Raw genomic sequence first — 25,743 nt, 5'->3', positions numbered from 1 at the left:
CTGTAACGTATGAATAGCTCCTTCGTAATAACTGACGTCACGCCAGTGGTACGCCATTTTGTAAGTGTCCGCCGTAGTCAGTTTTCTCGGTATAGTGAAAAATAGTTTATTCGCATGGTTTTGTGTACGCTTAAAAGATAAGACACTTTTTAAACCTAATTTAACGTCTCGTACGTTAATTTCACAAACCACAAGTATGGAGGACAAGGCGGCGCTAAAGGAATTGGATCAATGGATAGAGCAGCTAAACGAATGCAAGCAATTGACAGAAAATCAAGTCAAAACGTTATGCGACAAGGTAATGTAGCTTTGTTAGTCATGTTTTATGTGTAAGAATTGGTTTTGCGTATGTATTTAGAAGTGTTGTGAAGTTTCACGCTCGATCGAAGCCTATATGTCGTATGATTCATATACCTACATGAAGTAGTAACAATAACGCATACCGACATTAGTGGAAGCGGGGGCTATCCGTGAGGAGCTAACTGTCTGTTTGAAGTTGCGGAGGGTTGTCTGATCGTCGCTGATTCTCGAGCGAGTGATAAGACGTAGGATGTACACCTAGGCAGGGCACCACACCCAGCTATCTATCCTTCCAGTGAGGGATAATATAGCCTAATTGGACAGGATATTTTTAGACAACCTGCGGAAATGATGCTGGCTATTTGTTAATTCGCGGATCGAAAATAGGTTTTCTGATAAGGTATCTCTCAGTCAAATTTAATTAATTTCTTATTGAGGGGGTAGACACAGGTATGTACATCATGAATGATGTTCCCTCTGCAAGTAGGTACATTAAAACTGATTTTAGATTACTTTTAAAGATAAGTACCAATTGTAAAATAGTTTATGTTGTCAGATAAAAGTTTGATAACACTAAAATATGGATGATCTTTAAATGTTAATTGGCTTACAAACCATTTTCAGCAGTATCTTTTGAACTTCCTCTAATTCTATATGATGATGTTTCAATATTAAACTAATAAGATTTAACTTGTGACCAAAATTACATAGTTACATAGGAAATTATGGAATCCAGATATTATTATCAGAAATATGTCTTATGCTTTTGTTTTTACATGTGTTCCTGCTAAAGATACTTGTGCAATAAACTTAAAAGTTATCTTGATAATGAAATCATTGACATGATAGGAGACTTGTTAGGTAAACAATCTTGATTAGAGTTGCATTTAAATGATTGTATGTAACTTAAGCAGTGGGATGGATTGTGTAATTCTTAATTAATGTTCTAATTATAACATAACTGCCTTGCTCTATACTGGTGGCAGATAATGTTATTAGATAACTATTGCAATAATATTTAATAAATTATATCCTTCTATGGCTCACGGTCCTAGCTATAGTTTTCAGTGAACAGATTTGTACACATATTTAATTACACAAATAGGTCTACCGCAATATACTTTCTTTGTTTTTACCGTAAATTCTGACATTTCAGCTGAGTTTAAAAGACTTATATTGCGTTGCCCGTTTGTCTAAGTAAATATGTGTACAAAATGCGAGAGTTTAAAGTGTTAAACAGAGTTGTATTCGTTTTGTTTTGTTGAGTTTTCACACAAAAACCAACTCTATTTTCTGCAATATAGGTTTAAATTTCACTGGCAAATTTTGTATTTTTGTTTTGCATTGATAGATTAGTAGGATAAATAGGTTTGTTTTTGCCAGCAGACACAATAGTGTTGTGGAACCTTTAAAAACCCGGACAAGTGCAAGTCGGACTCGCGCACGAAGGGTTCCGCACCATTACGCAAAAAACGGCAAAAAAATCACGTTTCTTGTATAGGAGCCCCATTTAAATATTTATTTTATTCTGTTTTTAGTATTTGTTATTAGTGGCAGCATAAATACATCATCTGTGAAAATTTCAACTGTCTAGCTATCACAGTTCATGAGATACAGCCTGGTGACAGACAGACGGACAGAGGAGCCTTAGTAATAGGGTCCCAATTTTACCCTTCAGGAACGGAACCCTAATAAAAAAGAAAACGAATTACTGAAAGATACACCTGCGGGTTCAAGATTTTATTTTCCCTAAGTACTGTTATAGATTGAAGTGAGAAGTAAATATTTTCGTACCATGACAACAACTCTTTGTTTGATGAGTTATTCATTACACACAACTTATACCAGATACCTAAACTCATGTTATACAAATAACAACAATATGAACATCTATTATATCTTTTGTTATATTAAATTGCCAACATTGTCAATTACCAACATGGGGGCAGGACATTAGCTTGATAAGACAACTCATATGAATACAATATGGTCAAAATGTGTGGGCTGCATTCACAGATAAATGAAACAATAAAAGGCACCTTCATCAGCCTCTATATTCGCAACATGCATACTTGTAATGTGTATGTGTTACTATAGTGTAACTTTTATAAAAAAAACTATGCCCATGTGAGACTTGTGTTATTTCTAATTTGTTTCATTTTTATCCTGTTAAGATTTTTCTGAGTTCATAGGTATGTGATGTTAAGGCTTAAGTTATAGAATTTATGTAAACATATTAATCACTTTAAATTTTACTTTATGTTTATCAAACAACATTTGTACTTTAGTAGTCAAAAACGGCAACTTAAAACTTTTTTAAACTTTTAACTTTTAAAACTAATGTGATAGAGTTAGACCAAGCTACGTTGGCCGCTATTTTTGTAGCACAGACTGTGAAAGTGTTATTTTAAACTTCTATGAAATTATGACGTTTAAAGGCTTGGCCACACACAGAGCGCGACGCAGCGCCGCGTCCGCGCCGCGTGATGCCGACGCGAAGCCTGGTCAAACAGGGCGCGCGCCGATCGCGCCGGCCTCACGCTCTCAACACGCCCTCAGGGCGCGCGTGAACGCGGCGCGGCCGCGCGGGAACGCGGCGCACCGCTCGCTGCCTAACGTCCGATCCTACTGATGTGACCTTGCGCGACGCGGCGGGCCGCCGCGTTCGCTCGGCGCAGCGCTGCGAACGCGCCGCGCGGACGCAAGGGGCCGCGCGGCGCGGGGCGCGACAGAAGCGGGGCGTGATACCGGCGGGACGCAGTCTGTTTGACGTCGGTAACCTGTTAGCATGTGCCGCGGTCGCGCGGCGTGGACGCGGCGCGGACGCGGCGCTGCGTCGCGCTCTGTATGTGGCCAAGCCTTAAAATAACACTTGCACTGTCTGTGCTATCAAAATCGCTGCCAACTTAGCTTGGTCTAACTCTATAATTCGTTTTTTTAGCATTAGAAAAAAAAACAATTTTCATGTGTCTTTTTATTGAAAAACACGTGAAAAATAAGTCACGGCAAATATGTAACAATTATGAATCATATACGATTATTTACATTATTTTTCTCAAAAATGGACGGCAAAGTCGTCTTTGCCGTTTAAAAAATAGGTTGCGAAGCGCGTAGTTTATGGTCAGTCAAAAATTAAAAAGTTAAAAACATTGCAGTCTCGATTTTGGGACTGCAATGTTGCATACAAATTCCATTATTTGTCGAGTTCCAAACTTTTTAAAAGTTGAAATGGCCATATCAAATGAAGGCACAGGCCCATTAAACAGCCAAACAGATGATTAGTACCGCGACTATTTAGCTGTCTCAAATAGGTTGGCGTATTTTCAGCAGAAAAATACACTTCAATTTTTTTATTAAATAAATAAAAAGGCGGCAAAGCTAATTTTTAAATTGTTTCTACTTTTTTCTGTGAAAATATATACGTAAGAAAGTTGCTTTTGTAAAATATTTCTATGATATTTATATTTCTTGCACCATTTTTGAGAAAAGCACTATATATGACTCGGCTGGAAGGCTACTTGCTGGCTTCGGATTCAATTAAACGGACTCCCAAGGTCGTCCGTTTAAAACGAATCCTCAGCCTGCAAGTAGCTACTTCCGAGCCTCGACAATAATGTACTATTTCTCAAAAATGGACGGCAAAGTCGAGATTGCCGTATAAAAAATAGGTCGCGAAGTGCGGAGTTTATGGTCAGTCAAAAATTAAAAAGTTAAAAACATTGTAGTCTCGATTTTGGGACTGCAATGTTGCATACAAATTCCATTATTTGCCGAGTTCCAAACTTTTTAAAAGTTTAAATGGCCATATCAAATGAAGGCACAGGCCATTAAACAGCCAAACAGATGATTAGTAATAATTATTATAATGTTGGTACCGCGACTATTTAGCTGCCTCAAATAGATAGGCGTATTTTCGGCAGAAAAATACACTTCTATTTTAAAATTTAAAAAATAAAAAAGCGGCAAACCAAACTTTTTCAATTGTTTCTACTTTTTTCTGTGAAAATATATACGTAAGAACGTTGCTTCTGTAAAATATTCTTATTATATTTATATTTCTTGCACCATTTTTGAGAAAAGCACTATATATGACTCGGCTGGAAGGCTACTTGCTGGCTTCGGATTCAATTAAACGGACTCCCAAGGTCGTCCGTTTAAAACGAATCCTCAGCCTGCAAGTAGCTACTTCCGAGCCTCGACAATAATGTACTATTGCTTTCATAAGTAATAGTTACTGGTTTTTAAAAACGTTTTTCAATTAAAAGTCATGTCAAGTTCGCGTACTTAGTCTTTTTCAAATGCTAAAAAAAAACGAATTATATGTATCCTGGATAATCTCATAAATTGACCTTGGAATTGAGCAGAGATTGAATTGAGGCAATCAAGTCACTCAGGACAAGTGGTAACCTTAATTTGACACCAGCTGAACTGACTATAATTGGACAATTACTGTTTTGTCCAATAATCCAAATGTTTGATAAATGTGTTCCGTTGTGGTAGAAGTGTAAAGTTGTCAGATATTAAATGATTGAGTTTGATTGATGAAAACCAGATTCTCTGAAACAGTTTAAAGTAGAATAATTAGTATTTAAAGTCATTGTAAAAAGTCATAATCATTTCATTGCCTTTATTATTGTGGAGAGTTAATCACATTTTCAGGGTTGGAGCCGGTATAGCTTTATTTGACGTACATAAGCGCATTGTAATATGCGTACTTGAATAAACTATTTTTTATCTCTTATCTTTATCTTTTCATTTAGATATGTTTCTTATTGCCCTAATTACTAATATTAATTTATTTCATCTATTTTATGGCTAACTAAAAACCCAAATCACCTACATATATTTACATATATTATTTATAATAGTACACTAAGATGAATTTTCATGTAAGTACTTGTAAAAGTACTAAAAATTCGCGTATATTTTCATATTGTATTGAGCCATAGTGTTAGTAGGATTTTTATAATTTTCCCCTTCTTAAAGATAATTGTAAGTACATGAAAGGTTATTGCAATACACTTGAGTTTGTGTACACGCGACTTACGCAATTGTCCTCGGCAAACTTAACAATCTACATTGCAAGTTACGTAGGCAACGAATTTGTAGCTTTCAGTGTTTATATAGCAACGTAAAAAGTAATGTTTATAATGACCATGTTCGCTAACATTATTATTGGTCTCTTATTAACGACACGGAAAGATAGTTCGATTGGTAATATGTGCTGTCTTTACAATGTCTACATGCTTGTTGGAATTTGTTCAGTATCAAAATACCAAGTGCCGATGCAGACTGACTGCAACACGACTGCAATTTGTATGGGAACTGCACGCCAACTGCACCGTCCGCGTGCAGTTCCCATACAAGTTGCAGTCGGGTTGCAGTCCGTCTGTACCGGCCCTAAGTATGAGTACAAGCTCGTTGATATCGTGCAAAAATTTCTAGAGAGCTTGTTAAGTGAATTGTTTAATGGTTTATTAGAAGAAAAAGTAAGTTTCGGTAAATTAAGAATCTTGACCCCATCCCATTCAATTTTGTGTAACAGACAAATACATCTGTTTTTTTATGTAAAGCTTTACGCGCTCCCATTTTTCATCTCATGCTTGCCTTACTCTTTGCCGCGCATAATGTCGGTTGAGAACTCACGATCTAATTTCTGCAATATCTTCATTACCTGATTATGTACCCATTACTAAAGTAGGTACTTTATTGAAAACAAATTTCATTTATTGATCAGCCTTGAATGTTACGACGCGCACTCTCCACATTTATGATAATGGCAATGTCATTTGAATCGTCGGCATCGTTCCACTCGATAAATTGTTCCCCGGAGGGTGAGATTCCGGATGTCACCCAATCTAGCTATAATCGCGCTTTTGTTTCGTCACCCACAACCCCGAGGTTAATGTTCTGGAGCCACTGAACTCTGGGGTCATGGTGTACCCTTGAAAAGGAAAATTCTTTAACTGGTACTTGAAGATGGTACCTAATGTCTTATTGACACGCAATGCGCTTTGCGTAAGTTTAAAATTATCATTAGGTTTTAGTTACTTTGATTAAGGACTCGATTTTTGTGAACGTTAGTTTAAATAACAATAAACTGGTAGAGTATTCTACTTTAAGTCATAAAAATATATAATACAGGTTATGATGTTCGGATAAATCTACTCTGGAAGTGAATGGTTTGTTTTCTTTTACAAGTTCAAAAGGACAGACTAATCCAATTGTACGGCTTGCCTCATATGTTTCGTTACGTTATAACATTATTATATTAAATTATTAATGTATATTTGAAACCGGCATTTCTTCGAGAAGGGCTCGTTTCGTTTGCGTGACACGCAAACCACCCACTCTCTCATACTGTAGAAAATAGAAAGAGATGATGGGCATATCGCGTGACATTGAGTTGTCCGGTCAGTTATTGTGCTAATTCAAACATGTAGAAAAGGTGTTTTCCAATCCAATAAAAAACATCTACACGCGACCTGGTACGCTAGATTTGAGTTTGAGAAAAACAGATGTTTAGAAACATGAAGGCAAACCCGAACCGCCACTTGACTTAGACGGTATACGTCTTCGCAAACATACATATATCAGAAGTATAATCCTCAAGCAAACTCAAACAATAAGACAAATACAAATTTTATAGTTTTTTCTTCCTTTCAAGTTCAGAATTAATGTTAATAATAACATTCATTAGGCGCGCGCTAAACACATGCGTACAATTTTACCCAACCTCCATTTCTTTTACAGGCAAAAGAGATTCTGACTAAGGAATCCAACGTCCAGGAGGTGAAATGCCCCGTAACCGTATGCGGCGATGTGCACGGGCAGTTCCACGATCTGATGGAGCTGTTCCGCATCGGCGGGCGGTCCCCGGACACCAACTACTTGTTCATGGGGGACTACGTCGACCGCGGGTACTACAGCGTCGAGACTGTCACATTGCTGGTTGCACTTAAGGTCAGTGTTCCACGACTAGATGGAACTGTTCCGCATCGGCGGGCGGTCCCCGGACACCAACTACCTGTTCATGGGGGACTACGTCGACCGCGGGTACTACAGCGTCGAGACTGTCACATTGCTGGTTGCACTTAAGGTGTTCCACTAGAGTCCCGCAACGACGGACGGGCCATGGACACCAACTACCTCTTCATATGCCACTACGGCGGTCGGCGACCGCTACCTACGCTGAAGTCTAGAGGTAATGTCACAGATCTAAAGCAAGCGAGCTCACTCAGCACGAGACATCTGAGGGTAAAGTCATTATTCTGAAAGCTGTAAATCATTTCAATCTTGCTGATGCCAAAAGTGCATACTGCAAGAAATACTATCAGACTTTAGAACACTTGAGCAGCTATGCTGCATATCATCCAGTTCAGTAACAAGATAGGCAGGTTCTAAATCTGCATAATTTGTCTTTATCATCTTGCTGAACATAAACATATAGTGTCCTACATTATCGGAAGTCGTCCTTGATCATATCATGATATAGATATCAAAATCACGTTAAAAACATTATACAAATAATTCTAACCATTATTTTTTGTGAAAACTGTTATTGTATTCGTATAAGAACACGCACATAATATACTTTTTTAGGTTCTCAAGGCTGTCAACTATTTTGCTTTAGGAACTTGCATTTAACGCGTTGTTCGTTAATTTTATCTTAATTCAACACATTCAGTGCCGAAAACCCCACTATCGGGTATTTTATGATTTCGTCCCCAGGCCGGACGACCCGATAGTCGGGATAGTGGTACGTAAATTTTGTGGCCTGGAGCGGATGTCTTGATTGCCTGGGTGGCAATTAATGTGTTAACAACTGTAATTTTGCGTAACAGAGCCGTACAGATAAGCCTCGAAATAGCATCACACCCGATTAATAATCTGAATTACCTATACCAGATTTTATGACTTGAAATATTTAGAAACAGTAAAGTTAGTGTCCTTTGCGTCACTGTTATCAACGCAACGATTTGCATCTTATCTTGCCGCCTTTGAATATTTTGAATAGGTACTTATGAAACCACTTCACTATAGAAAATTATGAAATTTAGGCCTCTTCCAGGGGTCAGCTAAGTTGGCAAACTTTACTAAACCGGGAGTCGTGAAAATCAAGGGGAGATGTTTTAGCCCGGCAGTGGGATACTGAAACTGATAGCTTGCTTGATTGTTAGCTTGTTTTCTTGGGTCTAAGTTAATCTGTGTAAGATGTCTCCTAATATTTACATATTTATTTATTTATTTCGGCTAGTAGTATTAGTAAACTAAACGTTTGTTAGATGAGTGATGAGTCTCGCGAGCCACAGTTTACCGAGCCCCGGTCTAGGAAGTGTAATTATCCGAGGTGTCAGTGTCAACGTAAGACAACTGTTCGCGATTCATCGCCTAGAAAATGTCACGCCAATCTGTGTGTCGCTAGAGAGCGAAATTAAACCTTACTTCAAAGGATGTCGCTTTACGCATGGCATGGTTGAACGCACCGCGCCAAAACAGGTTATTTACCGGAACCGATGTTATGATTTGGTTAATCATGTAAAAACAAAATAAAGTATTGATCTAATAACGCAATGTTTATGGACAATATAGTAATTTACTTGTTTTCAGCGTCAAATAGATTGAGACGGACAAAGTAGCCAAATATATCGTAACACACGATTGTTAGAAAAATACGAAAATTTTGGCCTCTGACCGTCATTATCTATTTCACGCTGACTGTACATACAGTAAGTGAGGTTGGAGGGATAGAGACTAATATTTATCGTTTTGGAAGAAACAATCAATTATACATTATTTCTCAATTTTCTACTGCTTTAATGCATTTGGTTAATGACCATTATATGTCTATTATCCTCACAAATAGACCAATAATTTATGTCACAAATCAATAATTATACCAAGCTAATGAATTATACCTATCATTTTGCTAATTAACTGTGGCGTGACTGTTTAATCGATTTTCGTGTTCTCATGTTGTCATTATTAGACGGAAGCGCCAGATGGTTGATATTGTTGTATGAACGCTTGATATCCGAGTGAATGTTCTCACATGTCGTACTACATAGTTTATACTGCATAAGATTATACAACTTAGCGCCACTTGCACCATTCCACTAACCCGGGTTAATCGGTTAAACCTGGAGTTACCATGGTTACCAGTACAATTTAACACTGGGTTAACGGTTTAACCGCTTAACCCCGGGTTAGTGGGATGGTGCAAGTGGCCCTTAAAAAATATTTATTAAATGAGCTCTAGTCAATCTATAACAAAATTAAAGAATAAAAAATCTGTAGATATAGCATAGCTACGCATTCAAAAATCATTGAAATACGAGGGTCGCACTGAAATATTCGGGAATGGGACACTTAGAAATAACATAATAGAAACAGGCATATAATTTATAAAAATGTAACTCTTTATAAAACTTTTAAGGTATATTCCATTTGGTTGTCATTTGTATTTAAGAATTACTGGCAATTTGAAAATTGTATGTCGAACATTATTTGAATTTTTGGCCAAGTGATTTTTCGGATCATATTTTTAAACGGTTTTCAATATGCCCTCAGCGAACAAATAAAAGTTACAATGGGCTTCTGTTATTTTTTTATGAACTAGAGTTCATCGTACGCTCGTTTGCAGTTAAAATTAAATATGAAAGTCACTTTCATTTTATCCCATGGGTGATCTTAAAGAAGCATGTCATTCCAAAGCGACGTCAAAAATTAAAATCGCATTTGTGCTGTTAATTAAAAAGACTGCCAAAAAAGTTGCATATCGGCAGATTTCGACATTCCTAAATATTCATATGACAACAGTAAAAAAATCTTTTATATATATATGTAAAAAAACTTCAATTCCGTTGGCTACTCCACGAATTTCATACAAAACCACTAAGGCCCCAAAATCGCCATACAAAAAGGACTTTGGGATTATGAGCCGTGTGCATTACAGAATGATTACTTTCAAAAGAAAATTTATATGCGTGGTCAGTTTGAGTTTAAGTATGTATTAAAATAAAGATTGACCGTCTAGATGCGACAGTTTTCTCTATTCCCGACATTTTCAGTGCAACCCTCGTATATAACTTATTCTTTAGCTTTAGTCGAAACAACAAAACATATTCTCCTAGACTGTAAACAGGTAGACGTGTACAGGAGCAAATACCTAGGGGCCGTGCACACTGAAAGAGGCAGTTAGCAACCTGAAGACTGCTAGGTTTCGTGGAGGAACTAGGGTGGTTAGAGTAGGGCTACCTCGTTTCACGCAAAATATTAGGCACAGTGGATGTTGATTTGCTGAAAATGCCCAGCAAAACTAACTAACTAATACCTACTCAAACAAATCTTATAACAAAATTAAAAACTGACAGGTTACTCGTATTGCACTTTATCCGTCTTCTACACTAAAGCTAAATCTGTCTCGACTCTCGAGTCTCTCGACACTCGCACGTCAGTACTTTTAACGATGTTTGGTTCTAATTGAACTACAGTTGTAATTACATTACATCCTCTTTTTACTTTGACGCCCGGTTGTTTTCTCACGCTCTCTGTGTACGATACGAGACAGCTGTACTCCAACTATTCCCAGCCGATCTCGACATTTATTTGACCTTTTTGCTAACTTGGGACCTAGAAGTGGGACCATTCTAAATAAGGTTTTATTCAATTAAAATGTTATTTAGAATTAAGTTAATTTTTGTAGTACAATCGATTATATTTTGTAAGTTGATTTTCACCCTTCTATTTAAAAGTCGGATTGAATTGATATTTGTTACTTTAGTTTAGGTACAGTACACATTGAAGAGTTCCGCTATACACTATCTAGTTCTATCATCCGATCAGGGTGCTTAGCCAATATGCCAAACGTTAAGAGCGCTATTACATTTCGGCGTTGAGCGAGTTTAGGTATTTTACGCGCTGCGGCAGGCCGTGCGAGCTCAGTACGCCGATCCCTTCTACCACACTCGCACTACAATGATGGATTAAACATTCTTGATCCTTCGCGAAGCATATTGAAATCAACCATAACAAAACTAACTGTACTTAACTTTTAAAGTTCTAAAACTGTTATTTGGTAAGTACGAAAATACTAAATGCAGTGCAAATGTACATAGGGGCTGTTCATAAATTACGTCATCTATTTTTGACGATTTTTGACCCCCCCCACCCCTCAAATCATCCAAAAATCAAGCTTCGGATGAATCTGTTTCCTCCTACGTCATGTTACCATCATCCGATGTCCAGACCCCCCCCCCCCCCACTCCTCCCATTTGAAACGACGTAATTTATGAATAGCCCCATACTCGTACTTATGAAGGTATATTACTCGAAAGAAATTATAGGTACCTACTCGCTTATTTACATGTTTCGTCATTGCATTTGGTACCTATAGGTTGTAAAGTTTGTATCAACGAGGGTTTAAAAACGAACTGGTACTGAGGATCTGATGATGATTAAGGTGGTCACGGATACCAATCAACCATGTAGTAACATGATTAGGCTCGTTTGATTCGTCTCAACAAGATCTTTGACACTGAATCAGGGTCTGATGATGGAGCTGGAAGGTGGCCACGGGTACCAGTCTATCATGTAACTAAACAACTTCGTGTTTGGGCTCGTTTGATTCGTCTCAACAAGATCTTTGACACAAGACAGTACTCAGGGTCTGATGATGGAGCTGGAAGGTACCATTACCAATCAACCATGCAACTAAACAACATCGTGTTTAGGATCGTTTGATTCGTCTCAACAAGATCTTTGACACTAGGTGATACTCAGAGTCTGATGATGGAGCTGGAAGGTGGTCACCGGTACCAATCAACCATGCAACTAAACCACTTCGTGTTTAGGCTCGTTTTATTCGTTTCAACAAGATCTTTGACACAAGATAGTACTCAGGGTCTGATGTTGGAGCCGGAAGGTGGTCACCGGTACCAATCAACCATGCAACTAAACCATTTCGTGTTTAGGCACGTTTTATTCATCTCAACAAGATCTTTGACACAAGGTAGTACTCAGGGTCTGATGATGGAGCGCGAAGGTGGCGACGGGTACCTGTCAATCATCATCAGCTCCATCATCAGACCCTGAGTAGTATCTTGTCTCAAACATCTTATTGCGAGGAATCAAACGAGCCCAAACACGAAGTGGTTCAGTTACATGGTAGACTGGTACCCGTGGCCACAGTCCAGCTCCATCATCAGACCCTGAGTACTAACTTGTGTCAAAGATCTTGTTGCGACGAATCGAACGAAGCCAAACACGAAGTGGTTTAGTTGCATGGTTGATTGGTACCGGTCACCACCTTCCGGATCCATCATCAGACCCTCAGTACAACCTTGTGTCAAAGATCTTGTTGCGACAAATCAAACGAGCCCAAACACGAAGTGGTTCAGTTACATGGTAGACTGTTACCCGTGGCCACCTTCCAGCTCCATCATCAGATCCTGAGTACTATCTTGTGTCTAAGGTCTTGTTGAGACGAATCAAACGAGCCTAAACACGAAGTGGTGTAGTTGCATGGTTGATTGGTACCGGTGACCACCTTCCGGCTCCAACATCAGACCCTGAGTACTATCTTGTGTCAAAGATCTTATAGAAACGAATAAAACGAGCCTAAACACGAAGTGGTTTAGTGGCATGGTTGATTGGTACCGGTGACCACCTGCCGGCTCCATCATCAGACCCTGAGTACTATCTTGTGTCAAAGATCTTGTTGAGACGAATCAAACGAGCCTAAACACGAAGTGGTTTAGTTGCATGGTTGATTGGTACCGGTGACCACCTTCCGGCTCCATCATCAGACCCTGAGTATTATCTTGTGCCAAAGATCTTGTTGAGACGAATCAAACGAGCCCAAACACGAAGTGGTTTAGTTGCATGGTTGATTGGTACCGGTGACCACCTTCCGGCTCCATCATCAGACCCTGAGTACTATCTTAAGTCAAAGATCTTGTTGAGACGAATAAAACGAGCCTAAACACGAAGTGGTTTAGTTGCATTGTTGATTGGTACTGGTGACCACCTTCCGGCTCCATCATCAGACCCTGAGTACTATCTTAAGTCAAAGATCTTGTTGAGCCGAATCAAACGAGCCCAAACACGAAGTGGTTTAGTTGCATGGTTGATTGGTACCGGTGACCACCTTCCGGCTCCATCATCAGACCCTGAGTACTATCTTGTGTCAAAGATCTTGTTGAGATGAATAAAACGAGCCTAAACACGAAGTGGTTTAGTTGCATGGTTGATTGGTACCGGTGACCACCTTCCGGCTCCATCATCAGACCCTGAGTACTATCTTGAGTCAAATAAATACATATAGAATGTCAGGTCGTTTCAAATATTTTTAATCCTGTCCAGTAGTTTATTAAACTGTACCATTATAAATTATAATACTATAAAAACAGTGCTAGGATCAAAGTCTCTCGTTGCGGTTTACACGCACACAGTATAGCGTTTTACACGGCGCCCGCCGCACACAATGATAAAAAACCTCGTCGTCGCCGTTGAAAATGTGCGGAGTCGACCGACACACGTCCTGCCTCTACAAGCTCTGCCGCGGCACTGAGCTGGCGCAGCGCGCGTCATCGGTAATATAGAGTAGTTTTCAAAAAATTGCCAAAAAATTATAGTAGAATTTCATAAACACTAATGTATACCAACAGTATAAGCAAACGTTGCAGATTGCTTGAGTATGAAAATGACTTCGATATTAAGTAGATTTTCGTAGGAATTGACACTTGTTTCGGAGAGAAAATCGAGTTCGTTTTACTTTGATTTTCTCTTTCTCAAAGGTATGTAGGAAAAATATAGTTTGATATGCCTAAAGTACAGGGTATTAGTAATACAAAATAGCCAGGTTTAGCAGAGTAAAATTCTCAACATTTCCAAATAAGAGCTCGCCATTCAGTGCTTCACGGGGTTTTTCGGAAACGACCATCAGAAAAAAAATCATTACTAATTTAATAAGTCCTTTTTCTAATATTTACAACGATATTTATAAAGATAAGAAGACGCTTTTACTGGAACAAGTACTCATTGTTTCTAATAATGAGCGCAAAGTCCTGAATTTCGTCGACTAGTATCATCAATTTTGCATTATTTCGACTTTTCTTGTAAGAGCGCTCTTAACGCTCCGTAGAGTTGCGTATAGTCTCTTTCTATCACTCTTACAAATTATAATTGCTCGGAGCAATGCTGAGCCGAACGGAGCCGAGAATGCCTGAACGCTCTACTATCCTAGCCCTGACCAGGCGTGGCTCACTCCGTGATTTCGTCGCTTTGCAAGAGGTAGCTACAAGTACATCCGTTCCACACCAATTTTGGTGGCTAGCCATAAGCCGCGCGTGGCGCTGTCGCCACCTAGCGGCTATATCTGTCCTGATCGTAACAGATGCGTTTTGTTAGAGAGTGAGTCTTCTGTTATTATGTTTCTGTGTTGTCTACTATTATTTATTCTGTGCCCTGACTTGGGTAACATTAAGTCGTGTGTGCACTTTAATTAGCTGTGTGCGCCTTTAGAGGCCGGAACGTTCAATTTTATATAGTTCCCTACTTTTGGCCTTTAAGTGTTTATTACTTACAAATGTACAATTAATATTCCAATTAGGCGATCGAGACCGCAAATACTACAACGCTTCGTCACCAGGGTACTCTAGAAAAAAAAAGAAGTAACGAGTCAAAAGCATCTTTGAATAAATTTCCGTTTCCTATCGTTCGTAATGTGTATTTTATGCGGAAACTGACTCACTGGTCAGTCCTTTGCCCTTGATTATTCACTGACAATTAACAAAGTTCGAAGTTAAGTAACATGCAAAATTACTATGTATTAACATGAATTAATTAATAATTACATTAATTACTTTAGTTCAGACAAACCCTGACTCAGTTGATTAGGTATATGTATAAACAGCAACACTGTACATCGGTGGACCTTATTACAAAAGGCATAAGGTCGACCGACGTACAGTTAACAGTGTGGGCGATGATACTGGCACTAAAAAGAAGAAAAAAGCTGTCTTCCGATAACACCCGGGGGCATTATACTCACTGTACGAACGATTCTTGGCATACGTGAGAGGAAACGCGCTTTCTTATCCCTTATCTCAGATAACTGTGTTGACATCACTCGTTATCTCTTCAAATACTTACATTAGCGCCCGAAATTGTTTATTTACGTTAGACCGCACCTTTGTTTTCCCTTTTTTAGGTTGATTAAAATTAGCTAAAGGTTATTTTTGCGTGTCTGTTGGACCTTAACGCAGCGGATCGATGAATGAACAATGACGGTGATGTACCGTTTAAATATAGTAGGCGGTGACCCACAGCGTGGCTAAATCGGCAATGTGATTATGTAGATTTTCATAAAAAGATAGGCATGACATTGAAAATGAACTGTACAAATAAATGACTATTGTTATTTCGCAGAGCGTGAAAATTGTATTATAGGTAGTCGTACTCATTTATTAGGACAGAATTAGACTGCTCTTTAGGGTATATCATATTATTAAGTAATTTATACAACTACGTGACAAAAACTTTGATTATTCATTTGTTTAATGTTATAAACAAAACTTACAGCAACCGAAGTTATGTTATACATAAAATTTTGTTTCTGACGTGATGCAGATCCAGTTTTTCATTTAGAAAATAATTATATGTACATATTATGTTTAGTTTTTATTCAAACGAAGAAGGTCGAAGTGTTTTCAAGAATGAACTTACTTCATTAATATCGCTTTTAAGTAACTTAGCAGTAGTCGAGGTTGAATATGGCATACAGTGTATTCAAAAATCTTAACATTGTAAAACCTTTATACATTGTTTGCAGGTGCGCTACCGGGAGAGAATAACGATCCTGCGCGGCAACCACGAGTCGCGCCAGATCACGCAAGTGTACGGCTTCTACGACGAGTGCCTGCGCAAGTACGGGAACGCCTCCGTGTGGAAGCACTTCACCGACCTCTTCGACTTCCTGCCGCTCACCGCGCTCGTCGACGGACAGGTATGGAAACTAGTAGAGATTCCTCACAGAACTATGAAACCATGCAATAAAATTTGGCCAACGTTTTATCGGTGACAGACAGTGGCGTAGCTAGGCGTGGGCGAAGTGGGCCCTCGCCCACGGGCTTGCATAAGGGGGCCTCGCGGAAGACGACCCTTTTATTATCTTGGAAATACGCATTGAAAGAAAAAGGCCTCGTAGATGTGACTTCGACCTCGCCTAGATTAGTTCACGCTACGCCACTGGTGACAGACTGCATGGTGCAACTGATTCTTTCAGTCGGGTACACACTGCTGGTGTGAAGTATCGTTCCTTTCGCCTGGGATGATCAAGCTGTCTATATCTTTCTGTGTGCAAATCAACATACTTTGGGGTAAAAACTCCCCTTTACATTTTAATGAAAAGTCTTTTCGCGCTTTCAAAAAGATATATTAACCTATCTAGATCTAAACATTATGTTCGTACTGAACAATAGACAGTCTTGCTAATAGCGATATTGTCCAATCATAAGGTAGCGCTAGCGGAAAAATATCAATTTACGTTTCAATGCTAATAAAAATTTCACAGTTATGTTACAAAAAAGTTATCATACTCGCGAGTGTTATGTCTAGAGCAAATAAACAAAAGCGCTGTAATTCCAGATCTTCTGCCTTCACGGCGGTCTCAGCCCGTCCATCGACACCCTGGACCACATCCGTGCTTTGGACCGCCTGCAGGAGGTGCCGCACGAGGGACCCATGTGCGACCTGCTGTGGAGCGACCCCGATGACAGGTAAGACGACACGTTAGATAGCATCGGGCGGTCTAGCGTGAGTTGCGTTCTCGCACGCGACTCTATACATCTGTCGCGAATTCAAGTATGGACCCGCCAACTAAAGACGTCAACTGATGCACGTGGCTACAGCCCATTATCAACCTTCGTGCATTCCGGCAAGCTTCAAGATGACGCGACGCGCACAACGGGCGTGGAGTTCAAAGGGATAACACTATCACTTAACTGAGGTGGTTGTAAAATAGTTGCGTGGTGGTTCTCTAGTAGAAGATAGCTTAGAAATTGGCTAAATTTAGTTATTACATTGGATTGAATGGGGAGTTTAGTAAAACTCTGTTTTTGTCCTTAAATTGTTAGCTATTTTCATAGGCAACTTTTATATCGATATAGGGACTTAGGGAGTTAGGTCAATCATGGAGTTAATGTTTAACACCAATAAATAACGAAATAGACTAATTATGACTTATTGTAATTAGAAGGTCAATGAAACAACAATTGACATACGATACGACCCCATTAAGTTACTTTGAAGCTTGTTCTACGATCTTAGATATATCGTATATCAGAGCTCTATCAAACAAATTTCCTTCGAAATATTATATATCTAATACCTTTAAACGAGCAATTCTTGTATATTTATATCTTTCGGGCTTCTCGGAAACGGCTCTAACGATTTCGATTAAATTTGCTATATGGGGGTTTTTGAGGGCGAAAAATCGATCTAGGTAGGTCTTATCTCTGGGAAAACGCGCATTTTTGAGTTTTTATATGTTTTCCGAGCAAAGCTCGGTCTCCCAGATATTATTAATTATGAAAGATGCCTTTAGTTTTGTCATATTTTAAATAACAAAATCCTTGTTATGACTAAGGCAAATTGTATTACGCATAGGCCAAAAGTTATCAAAACGTGCCTTATTGTACGATTGAAAACCTGCATTTTGGACGTTATCTTGGGCATTTCTAAACTATCAAGTACCTACATTTGAACTGCTGTGAATGAAATACTACAAGTCGAGGGCATTCATCTTCCGCGTATTAATTATCCATGATAAAGCCCTCGAGATTATACTGTTGTGTCTCGCCTTGGCAGATAAGATAGCGTGATGAAAGCATTGTATTGATTTTTTATGATGAGTTTGTTGATCCTGTCAATGCAGTTATTTTTGCGATAAGGCGCTAATTGTGGTTGATAGTACTTTTTTCATTGTGTTAACCTTGGACCTTTGCATTTAATTGTTTCTACAAGACTCATCGGTTGTCTTGGTAGTAAGACAATTTTGCTACAAGTACCATCGGCCGTAATTGTGTATACTAAAAATTTAAAACAGCACAAGTTTCCTTATGACAACACTTTCAAAAATACCGAGTGACACATTTTTGTAATATTTATTGAACATTGAACAAAATCCTGTCACGTTAGGCACAGTTACTTCAATAAGACACTGAATCATTTATTTACAAACAAGATATATACAGTGGTATTACTAAAAGAAATTAATAACTAGCTTAAATCTAAAATAGGCCCTTGAGGCATTGTACCAAGGATGCTGGCGGCATTTCCTCGCTGTATCGCAATGCTGATACGCTGTGCGAGGTAGCCGCTAACTCTTCGGTCACGAGTTACGTCAACCAGACGCTTTGCGATATCTGCGAACAACTTATGCGCGCTGGGACCCCATGGACCTAGAGTTTCAACTCCAAATGGTTCAATAAGTAACATGATAACACATATTTCATAATAATTACAATACAAATCCCAGTACCCTCAGTCTCATTAACGCTGCACTTGTTTGCACTACGGTGACTCATTATGATAATTAACATCTTTGGGTACCTATTCCATATTAGACGTATGTTGGTACATATTCCAATCACTTAGCGCTGTTAAGTCGAGCGCAGACAAACCAATATATACCAACGCCCACACTGTTAACTGACAACGTAAACCTTATTACATAAGGCATAAGGTTCACCTATGGACAGTTAAGAGTGTTGCTGTTCTTGCTGTTTGTGCTACATATGTACTTTCCGATTTTTCATATATTTTTAATGAAATTGCATGATCACGAGCTGAGACGCACACTGTGACTTTCCTCTTCATCTAATTTCATCTAGCATATTGAACTATAATAATACGTGTATAAAAACGGACCTATAGCCAATTTTATTCTTCACAATCACAGCAGTAGTAGTAGTTATTGACAGCTCTGTTGAACCACTTTCAACTAAAATCACTATACGTTTAGCGTCTCGGGCGTGTTTATGAAGCATGCTGTAGGCGACGGAACCTACCAACCTTACGGCCTGGCCACGACATTGGTCTAAGGCGACTGGCGGGGCGGCCGGCGGCGCGGCAAACGCGAGCGACCGCCAGGCATGCCACGTACTTTCAGTAGCGGTGGCAGCGACTAGGAGCGGCTGCGACGTAGACGTATTTAAAATTTTCAAAAGTGGCACTTCAGTGCCTAGAATATATTTAATTGTTTGTCAATAGCATCTTGTACAGAAGAGAAGGGGTGCATGGGCTAAATATAGAACGACAAATTTATTTACATCTAGTTTAGTATTTTATATATTGTGTATAGAAATCACCCACAAAAAAAACGAGTACACGAGAATGAGTGTGGAGACGTTACAACATACTTAAATACGCGAAAGTAGATTTAAATTTTCAATAATAAACGCTTCCGTGTCCATGTCGCTCGAAGAAAAAACAAAATGTTTTGTTCCGCATCGCACCGCGCGATCCGTCTCGCCGCCTAGGCCTATCGCGCCGCTCGAAAGTCGTGGCATCGCCCACGCTGCCCGATACTAATGTTCGAGTCGCGCGCCGCCCCGCTCGCCGCCGCCGCCGGTCGCCCGGTGCACGCCGCGCGCGTTGCCGCTCGGCGACAAGGCTCGTGGCATGCATTATGCGTCGCCGGGTTATTGTTTTTGCGACTTACCGCCGGTCGCCGCCGCCGATCGCCTTAGACCAATGTCGTGGCCAGGCCGTTAGTGCTGCGCGCGTGCTGGCAGCCTGGCCGGCACGGATGCCGCTGCCAGCGCGCGTCTTTTGTTTATATGTTTAGTTTTTTCTTGCCAATGAGCGAGAAATGTTTGTTTTGGACATATTTTGTAAATTTTATGTGTAAATAGGGCGTTATTTACATATATTGCGTTTCTTCCTGTGCGATTGTGTAAATTTTGTATTACATACTGTACAGCCAAAGTTTTTAGCGTTTCATTCACCATCGGCGGCCCGACAGCGTGGTACACCTGCCTTATATGCATGGAGGACGCCCTTCCATAGTATTCGAATCTCCAGGTCACATTTACGCTGGTTGTCTGAGCGGTCGGTTCAACCGAGATCCGTTAGCAAAGAGATTAACGGACTGCTAGACTGGACTGGATAATCAGTGGTTTTCACTGGAAAACTCCGGTTCCATACATCCGACGCAATTACACGACTAATCGCTTAATCGTGTTGACTAATTATAGTCTGTGTGTGGATTCTGAGAAAGTGTCGTATGTTAATCGTCACTGTAAGAAATAAACTGCAAAAAATTATATCAGAGCACTGCAATCAAAAATGAACAATAGAAATAGAAACCAAACTTACGTCATTGCATAGGAGATGTACGCACATCTCCTATGCAATGACGTTATTTCAACTACGCAGTTATTTCAGTATAATTATGTGGATTATGCAGCAATAAACGATGCGTTTAGCTCAATCAAATATAGTTTTCCTTAATAAAAGCAATGAAATAATTTTCTGTTAGTCATATCTATATTGTCGAAACTCATTAGAATAATATAGATTTAGATTAATTTAAATTTCATAATATGAAATTACATTATAAATTATTTCAAGCTAATCTATACGAATCTAACGCTCTACGGAGCTGGTTAACATATGACTCTTTTCCCCAGTTCCTTTTTATTTTGCTTTCAGTAGACGGTAGTGTGCAGGGTGAAAAGTTACCTTTTGCTTCCCACTGGCACGATCACGAAAAATCGAAAAGTGGGAGTTAGTAGAGATGAGATGTTAAAATTCATCATGTATTATGATGCATTTAGCAAATCTTTTTTGTCGTCCAACTAAAACTCTTTTTCTCTCGGGCAGTAAATTTTTTCAAAAAGCCAGACTTCTGGTCACGATCCTGACTTGTGGGAGTGACTAAGAAAAGATTGCGCCGCGCAGTCCGTATGGCTTACGATTATGACCGCACACAATGGAGACAAATTATATTTGGGCACGATCCTTAGCAATCGAGAAAGAAGTAGAGATTACCAATTTTCATGATACTAATTCAGTGTTTTTTCGCAGAGGCGGATGGGGCATATCGCCTCGCGGCGCCGGCTACACGTTCGGGCAGGACATCTCGGAGACGTTCAACCACAGCAACGGCCTGACGCTGGTCTCGCGCGCCCACCAGCTGGTCATGGAGGGCTACAACTGGTGCCACGACCGGAACGTCGTCACTATATTCTCAGCGCCCAACTACTGCTATAGGTGAGTGTATAGGTCCCTTTATTAGGCATTTTTTCATAAATGACTTTTACTCCTTGCTTATGTTACGCTTGTTAGTCTTTCGAAACTCGTTGGACATTTTTCAATTGCTCTTTGTTAAGGAAAACATCGTGAGGAAACTTGTTTACATGTGTCAGGAAATTCTATAGACGTATATCTATGGACGGGCCTTACGGGCACTAAAAATGGTACTAGTTCAGCGGTGTCACTCACGATTTCGAGCCAATTGTGCAGTCTAACGCAACTAGTTGCGACCAATCGCGCGCGAGATGCGAACTCATCAACCAATCGCGTTGTAACGTCGTCACACCGCTGTACTGGCCCCATTCTTAATACATATTCTTATTGCCGGTAAGGCCAGTCCTTAGAAACGTAAATGGGAAATTCCAAGAGATATATTAAGGTTAAGTCCCTAATCTCCACTAAGACAACATAAAAATTATATACATAGTTCCAACCGCCTTGCGACATAGTTACAGATGCCTTATGTATAATCTAGTCTAATAGAAAAGTTTTGGAAGGTTTTACCATTAGAATAAACTTGTTTTTACTGTTTGTACTGTGTTGAAAAGTGAAAAAGCTAAACCGAAAAGACTGCTTTAATGAATACAATTATTGTAATTATTGTTTTATTGGTTCTATTATAGATTAAGATTGTACTGCCGAATAATCTTTAATACTACGACAATTATCAACATAGCTTTCCTGAAATCATTATGTTATACGCTTGGAACTTCTTGGGAAATAAACCCGGGATTTCCACAACTAGAAGAACATAGACTTAGAATACTTATTTATTTCTCTCTCTAACTCTAGACGCTGACGGCCATTGCATAATATTTACAGTACATTGACTAAAATCGATTGTCCAAGCCCGATGTTTATCTAGTGCGAGTCACAATGGCTGACGATGTGTTTGTTGCAGGTGCGGCAACCAAGCCGCCATTATGGAATTGGATGATGCGCTTAAGTACTCATTGTAAGTATCTATTGTTGATTAAATACTGATAACTATTGGGTAATTTTGCTGATAAGTATGGTTTTTGACAGATATCATTGAATCTAAATTTTCCACTAGATGATAATTAACACTTAATTTGAACAAGGTACCTTGATAGGTTACAAATTCTTGGGTTTTGTTTCACTATTTAAAAAAATACAATATTTAATAAAGTGATATCCTGTTGTGACCTGTGAGAATGTCCACTATAACCTCATTAACATAACTTAAATTTATTCAAATCAAACTGGTATTACCAGAATGGAATGATTATAAGCGCAAAGTGATGACGCGAATTTGATTATGGTGATCAAAATTCCTATCGATTACATCGATTACATAATGGATATTGAAGTTTATGACCCATTGTGTGTATTGGTAGATGTGTGTGTTGTGTGCGTGTGTGTGCTGACGAGTGTGTGTGTGTTTGCAGCCTTCAGTTCGACCCGGCCCCGCGGCGCGGCGAGCCCCACGTCACACGGCGAACGCCGGATTACTTCATGTAGGCTGCACGTAAGTGTTTTCGTGTTTTATTTTAGAAAGTTAGCTAAATATTAAGTTTTATTGTAAGGAAAATCAATGAAGATGTTACTTTTGTTTTTTTTGGCAAACAGATTTTTGTTTAGATTTTGCGTTATTGGTTAGTTCAGAAATATTTTATAGATGATGATGTTGTTATAGCCGTTATAGGTACCTATTTGTAGGTGATACCTGATCAGACTAATTGAGCCTTTTATTGAGGCATATTTTTTGGCGGTGTTTGTATGTTTTCAATTTTCGGAAGTCAAAAATCAGCTATATTGATGTCAGGTGCCTGTATCACCAATTTGACAATTGTCACCTGGTAATGATAATTTCCTGTACATTTTTGGGTCGGTAAGAAGCGACGGTATCTAGTGTTAATGTTTATGTGCTCGTCGGGTCAGCGATGAATAGTGAATTGTCATTATGAGGTGGCATTTGCTAGCTTGACAGGTTTTGAGGGCGGTTTTCTATCTGGGTGGTGCCGGAGTTTTACGTGTGAGCCCTTAGCCACCAAACGCACACTTTAAACGTGCAGGCTGAGATTATCATTCGTTTTAATCATAGTATGTCGGTCGGCGACAGCGTCGAGTGAACATTCCGTGGCCCTTTAGTTAAAACTGTGAATGAAGTTTGTTTTTGCGTCCAACATGTTTGCAGAAGTGCGACCGGACGACTTTTACGCAATCAGACGCAAGCGTGTGGGATCACTACTCAGGCGAGTGCGTGGCAGCGGCAACGGCCTCCTCAAAGTATTGTCGGAGAGCCTTGACTGCCCTATAACTAAATACTGGGTCGAAGTGGCCATCGGCAGGGCCAAATAGGATGAGGCCGCGACCAATCGCGGGCCAATTTGTCACGTTTTGTATATTTTCTGTACCTACTAACTTAGTTATTAAGTCAAAATTGTTTCTAACATTATATGGATCTTTGATCTGCAATAAATGATTTTTATTTTTTGCTTGCAGCGGAGGCGCACATGAAGCAGTCGGGCTCGGGCGGCGGCGGGGGTGGTGGTGGAGGCGGGGTCGGAGGGGGGGTGAAGCGGAGTCGCGGGCGGCGGGCGGCGCGCGCGCGCGTGGCCCGCGCCGCGCGCCGCCTGCTGGCTCGCCGCCGGCTGCCTCCTCCCCCCACCCCGCCCCGCACCCGACACCCGGGGAACACACACACACTACACTACACGGAACACAAGAGGGCTGACGCGGCCGGTGCGGCGCGCCCCATAGCGTCAGCCTAAACATTAACGCCCTGCAACGCGGCCTGTAACTTAACATCACACGTTCGGTCTCGCTCGGGGAAGTGAAACGTCCCGCGACCGAGACTTAGGTTAATATATAGCAGTAATTATATGTTTTTTTTTACTGTTAAGTGTTATGCGATATTTCTAATGCGGGGTGGTTCACTTCTCCGGCGATACGATGTCTAATACCTACCCAAATTAATAATATGTGTAGTACATCGCTTAAAAAACGTCGGCTTTTAAAATTGTTCTACAAGTAAATTATGCGTCAAATGGAAGTACTAAATTACTATCTATAGTTGAATGAGTGTCGTCCATTCAAACATGTATCTCTTATTCTTGCTATTTAAGCAATTAACTTGCACGTGGTCGTCAAGTTTCCTCGCGTGTCTCGCCTACAACTTGCCAGTGGAAACGTGCACCACATTAAATAACGGATATAATATAATATGTAGTATACTCATTTGTTTTTCAAGATTCAAGTATTCCATTTGACGTTTATATGTTTGCGGCGAGGAAGCAAAAATGCGCCGCTGTAGTTCGTTTAGTTCCGTTGTCAGAATATATTGTGTAAGTTCCCCGTCGTTCCCGCGCCCGACGGCCGCATGCGCATGATGGTTCACCGCGTCTCATCCCGCACCTCTCCGCCCCGCCACCGACCCACTTCAGCATCAAACCTTATCAAGGGATTACTGTAAAAAACCTCTGTTCTAGTGATGATCAGTATGGAAACGCGGCGACTTTTGTTCGTAGAAGCATAGAGTAATATAAGTAAAGAAAGAGTGGTAACTCAGTACATCAGTTTTCTTACCAAAACGCGAGTTATTTCGTAGTCGACATCTAACGTCAAGTAGTGGAACTGTCAGTACCGCTACTTGACACCAGATGTCACAAGTGTCGCTACTGACGAAAATGTACTACTAAAACAATTTATAACTAATATTATAAGCAAAAGGAGTTAAAAATAGACTTTCAGTTAATCCGGTTATAATATTCGCTGAAAATTGTTACGTTCGCCGCGACATCTATTGTCAACTAGCAGTACTGATAAATTCCGCTACTTGACGCCTACGAAATAACTCGCGTTTTGGTAAGAAAATTGATGTATGGAGTTACCACTCTTTCTTTACTTATATTACTCTATGGTAGTAGTTAGTCGGTGGTCGGGCGGCCTCCCACCGCGAGCCACCAGCGTGTGCGTGGGCCGCAGACGTTGACGACTCGCGGTCGGTTAGTCGTAGCATAATTCCTGTACTTGTGTCTAATTATTCGGCGTCTCGCCCCGCGGCAGTCTATGCTGGTATGTTCATTATAACCTGTCCGGACCTATTGTATGTACACTTATGTATCAGACACTTAGACCTCATTAAACAGCGTGCATTTGCTA

The 25,743-nt window shown here is 39.9% G+C and overlaps 1 protein-coding gene and 1 long non-coding RNA gene across 2 annotated transcripts in view; both read left to right on the top strand.

Moving 5' to 3' along the window:
- The window catches only part of LOC134797578 (uncharacterized), a 407,161-nt gene that overhangs the window by 364,619 nt on the left and 16,799 nt on the right, over positions 1 to 25,743 (top strand). The window lies entirely within an intron of this gene.
- LOC134797485 (serine/threonine-protein phosphatase 2A catalytic subunit beta isoform) lies at positions 39 to 25,743 on the top strand. The gene is made up of 8 exons (XM_063769723.1): positions 39 to 298; positions 7,054 to 7,263; positions 16,133 to 16,306; positions 16,948 to 17,078; positions 21,391 to 21,576; positions 22,520 to 22,573; positions 23,028 to 23,107; positions 24,085 to 25,743. Exons 1-7 carry the CDS (start codon positions 197 to 199, stop codon positions 23,098 to 23,100), a joined length of 930 nt encoding a protein of 309 aa, XP_063625793.1. The 5' UTR covers positions 39 to 196; the 3' UTR covers positions 23,101 to 23,107; positions 24,085 to 25,743.

This window comes from Cydia splendana, chromosome 15 (assembly GCF_910591565.1).
Source record: "Cydia splendana chromosome 15, ilCydSple1.2, whole genome shotgun sequence".
NCBI lineage: Eukaryota > Metazoa > Arthropoda > Insecta > Lepidoptera > Tortricidae > Cydia > Cydia splendana.
This window is presented reverse-complemented; position numbering and strand designations above follow the sequence as displayed.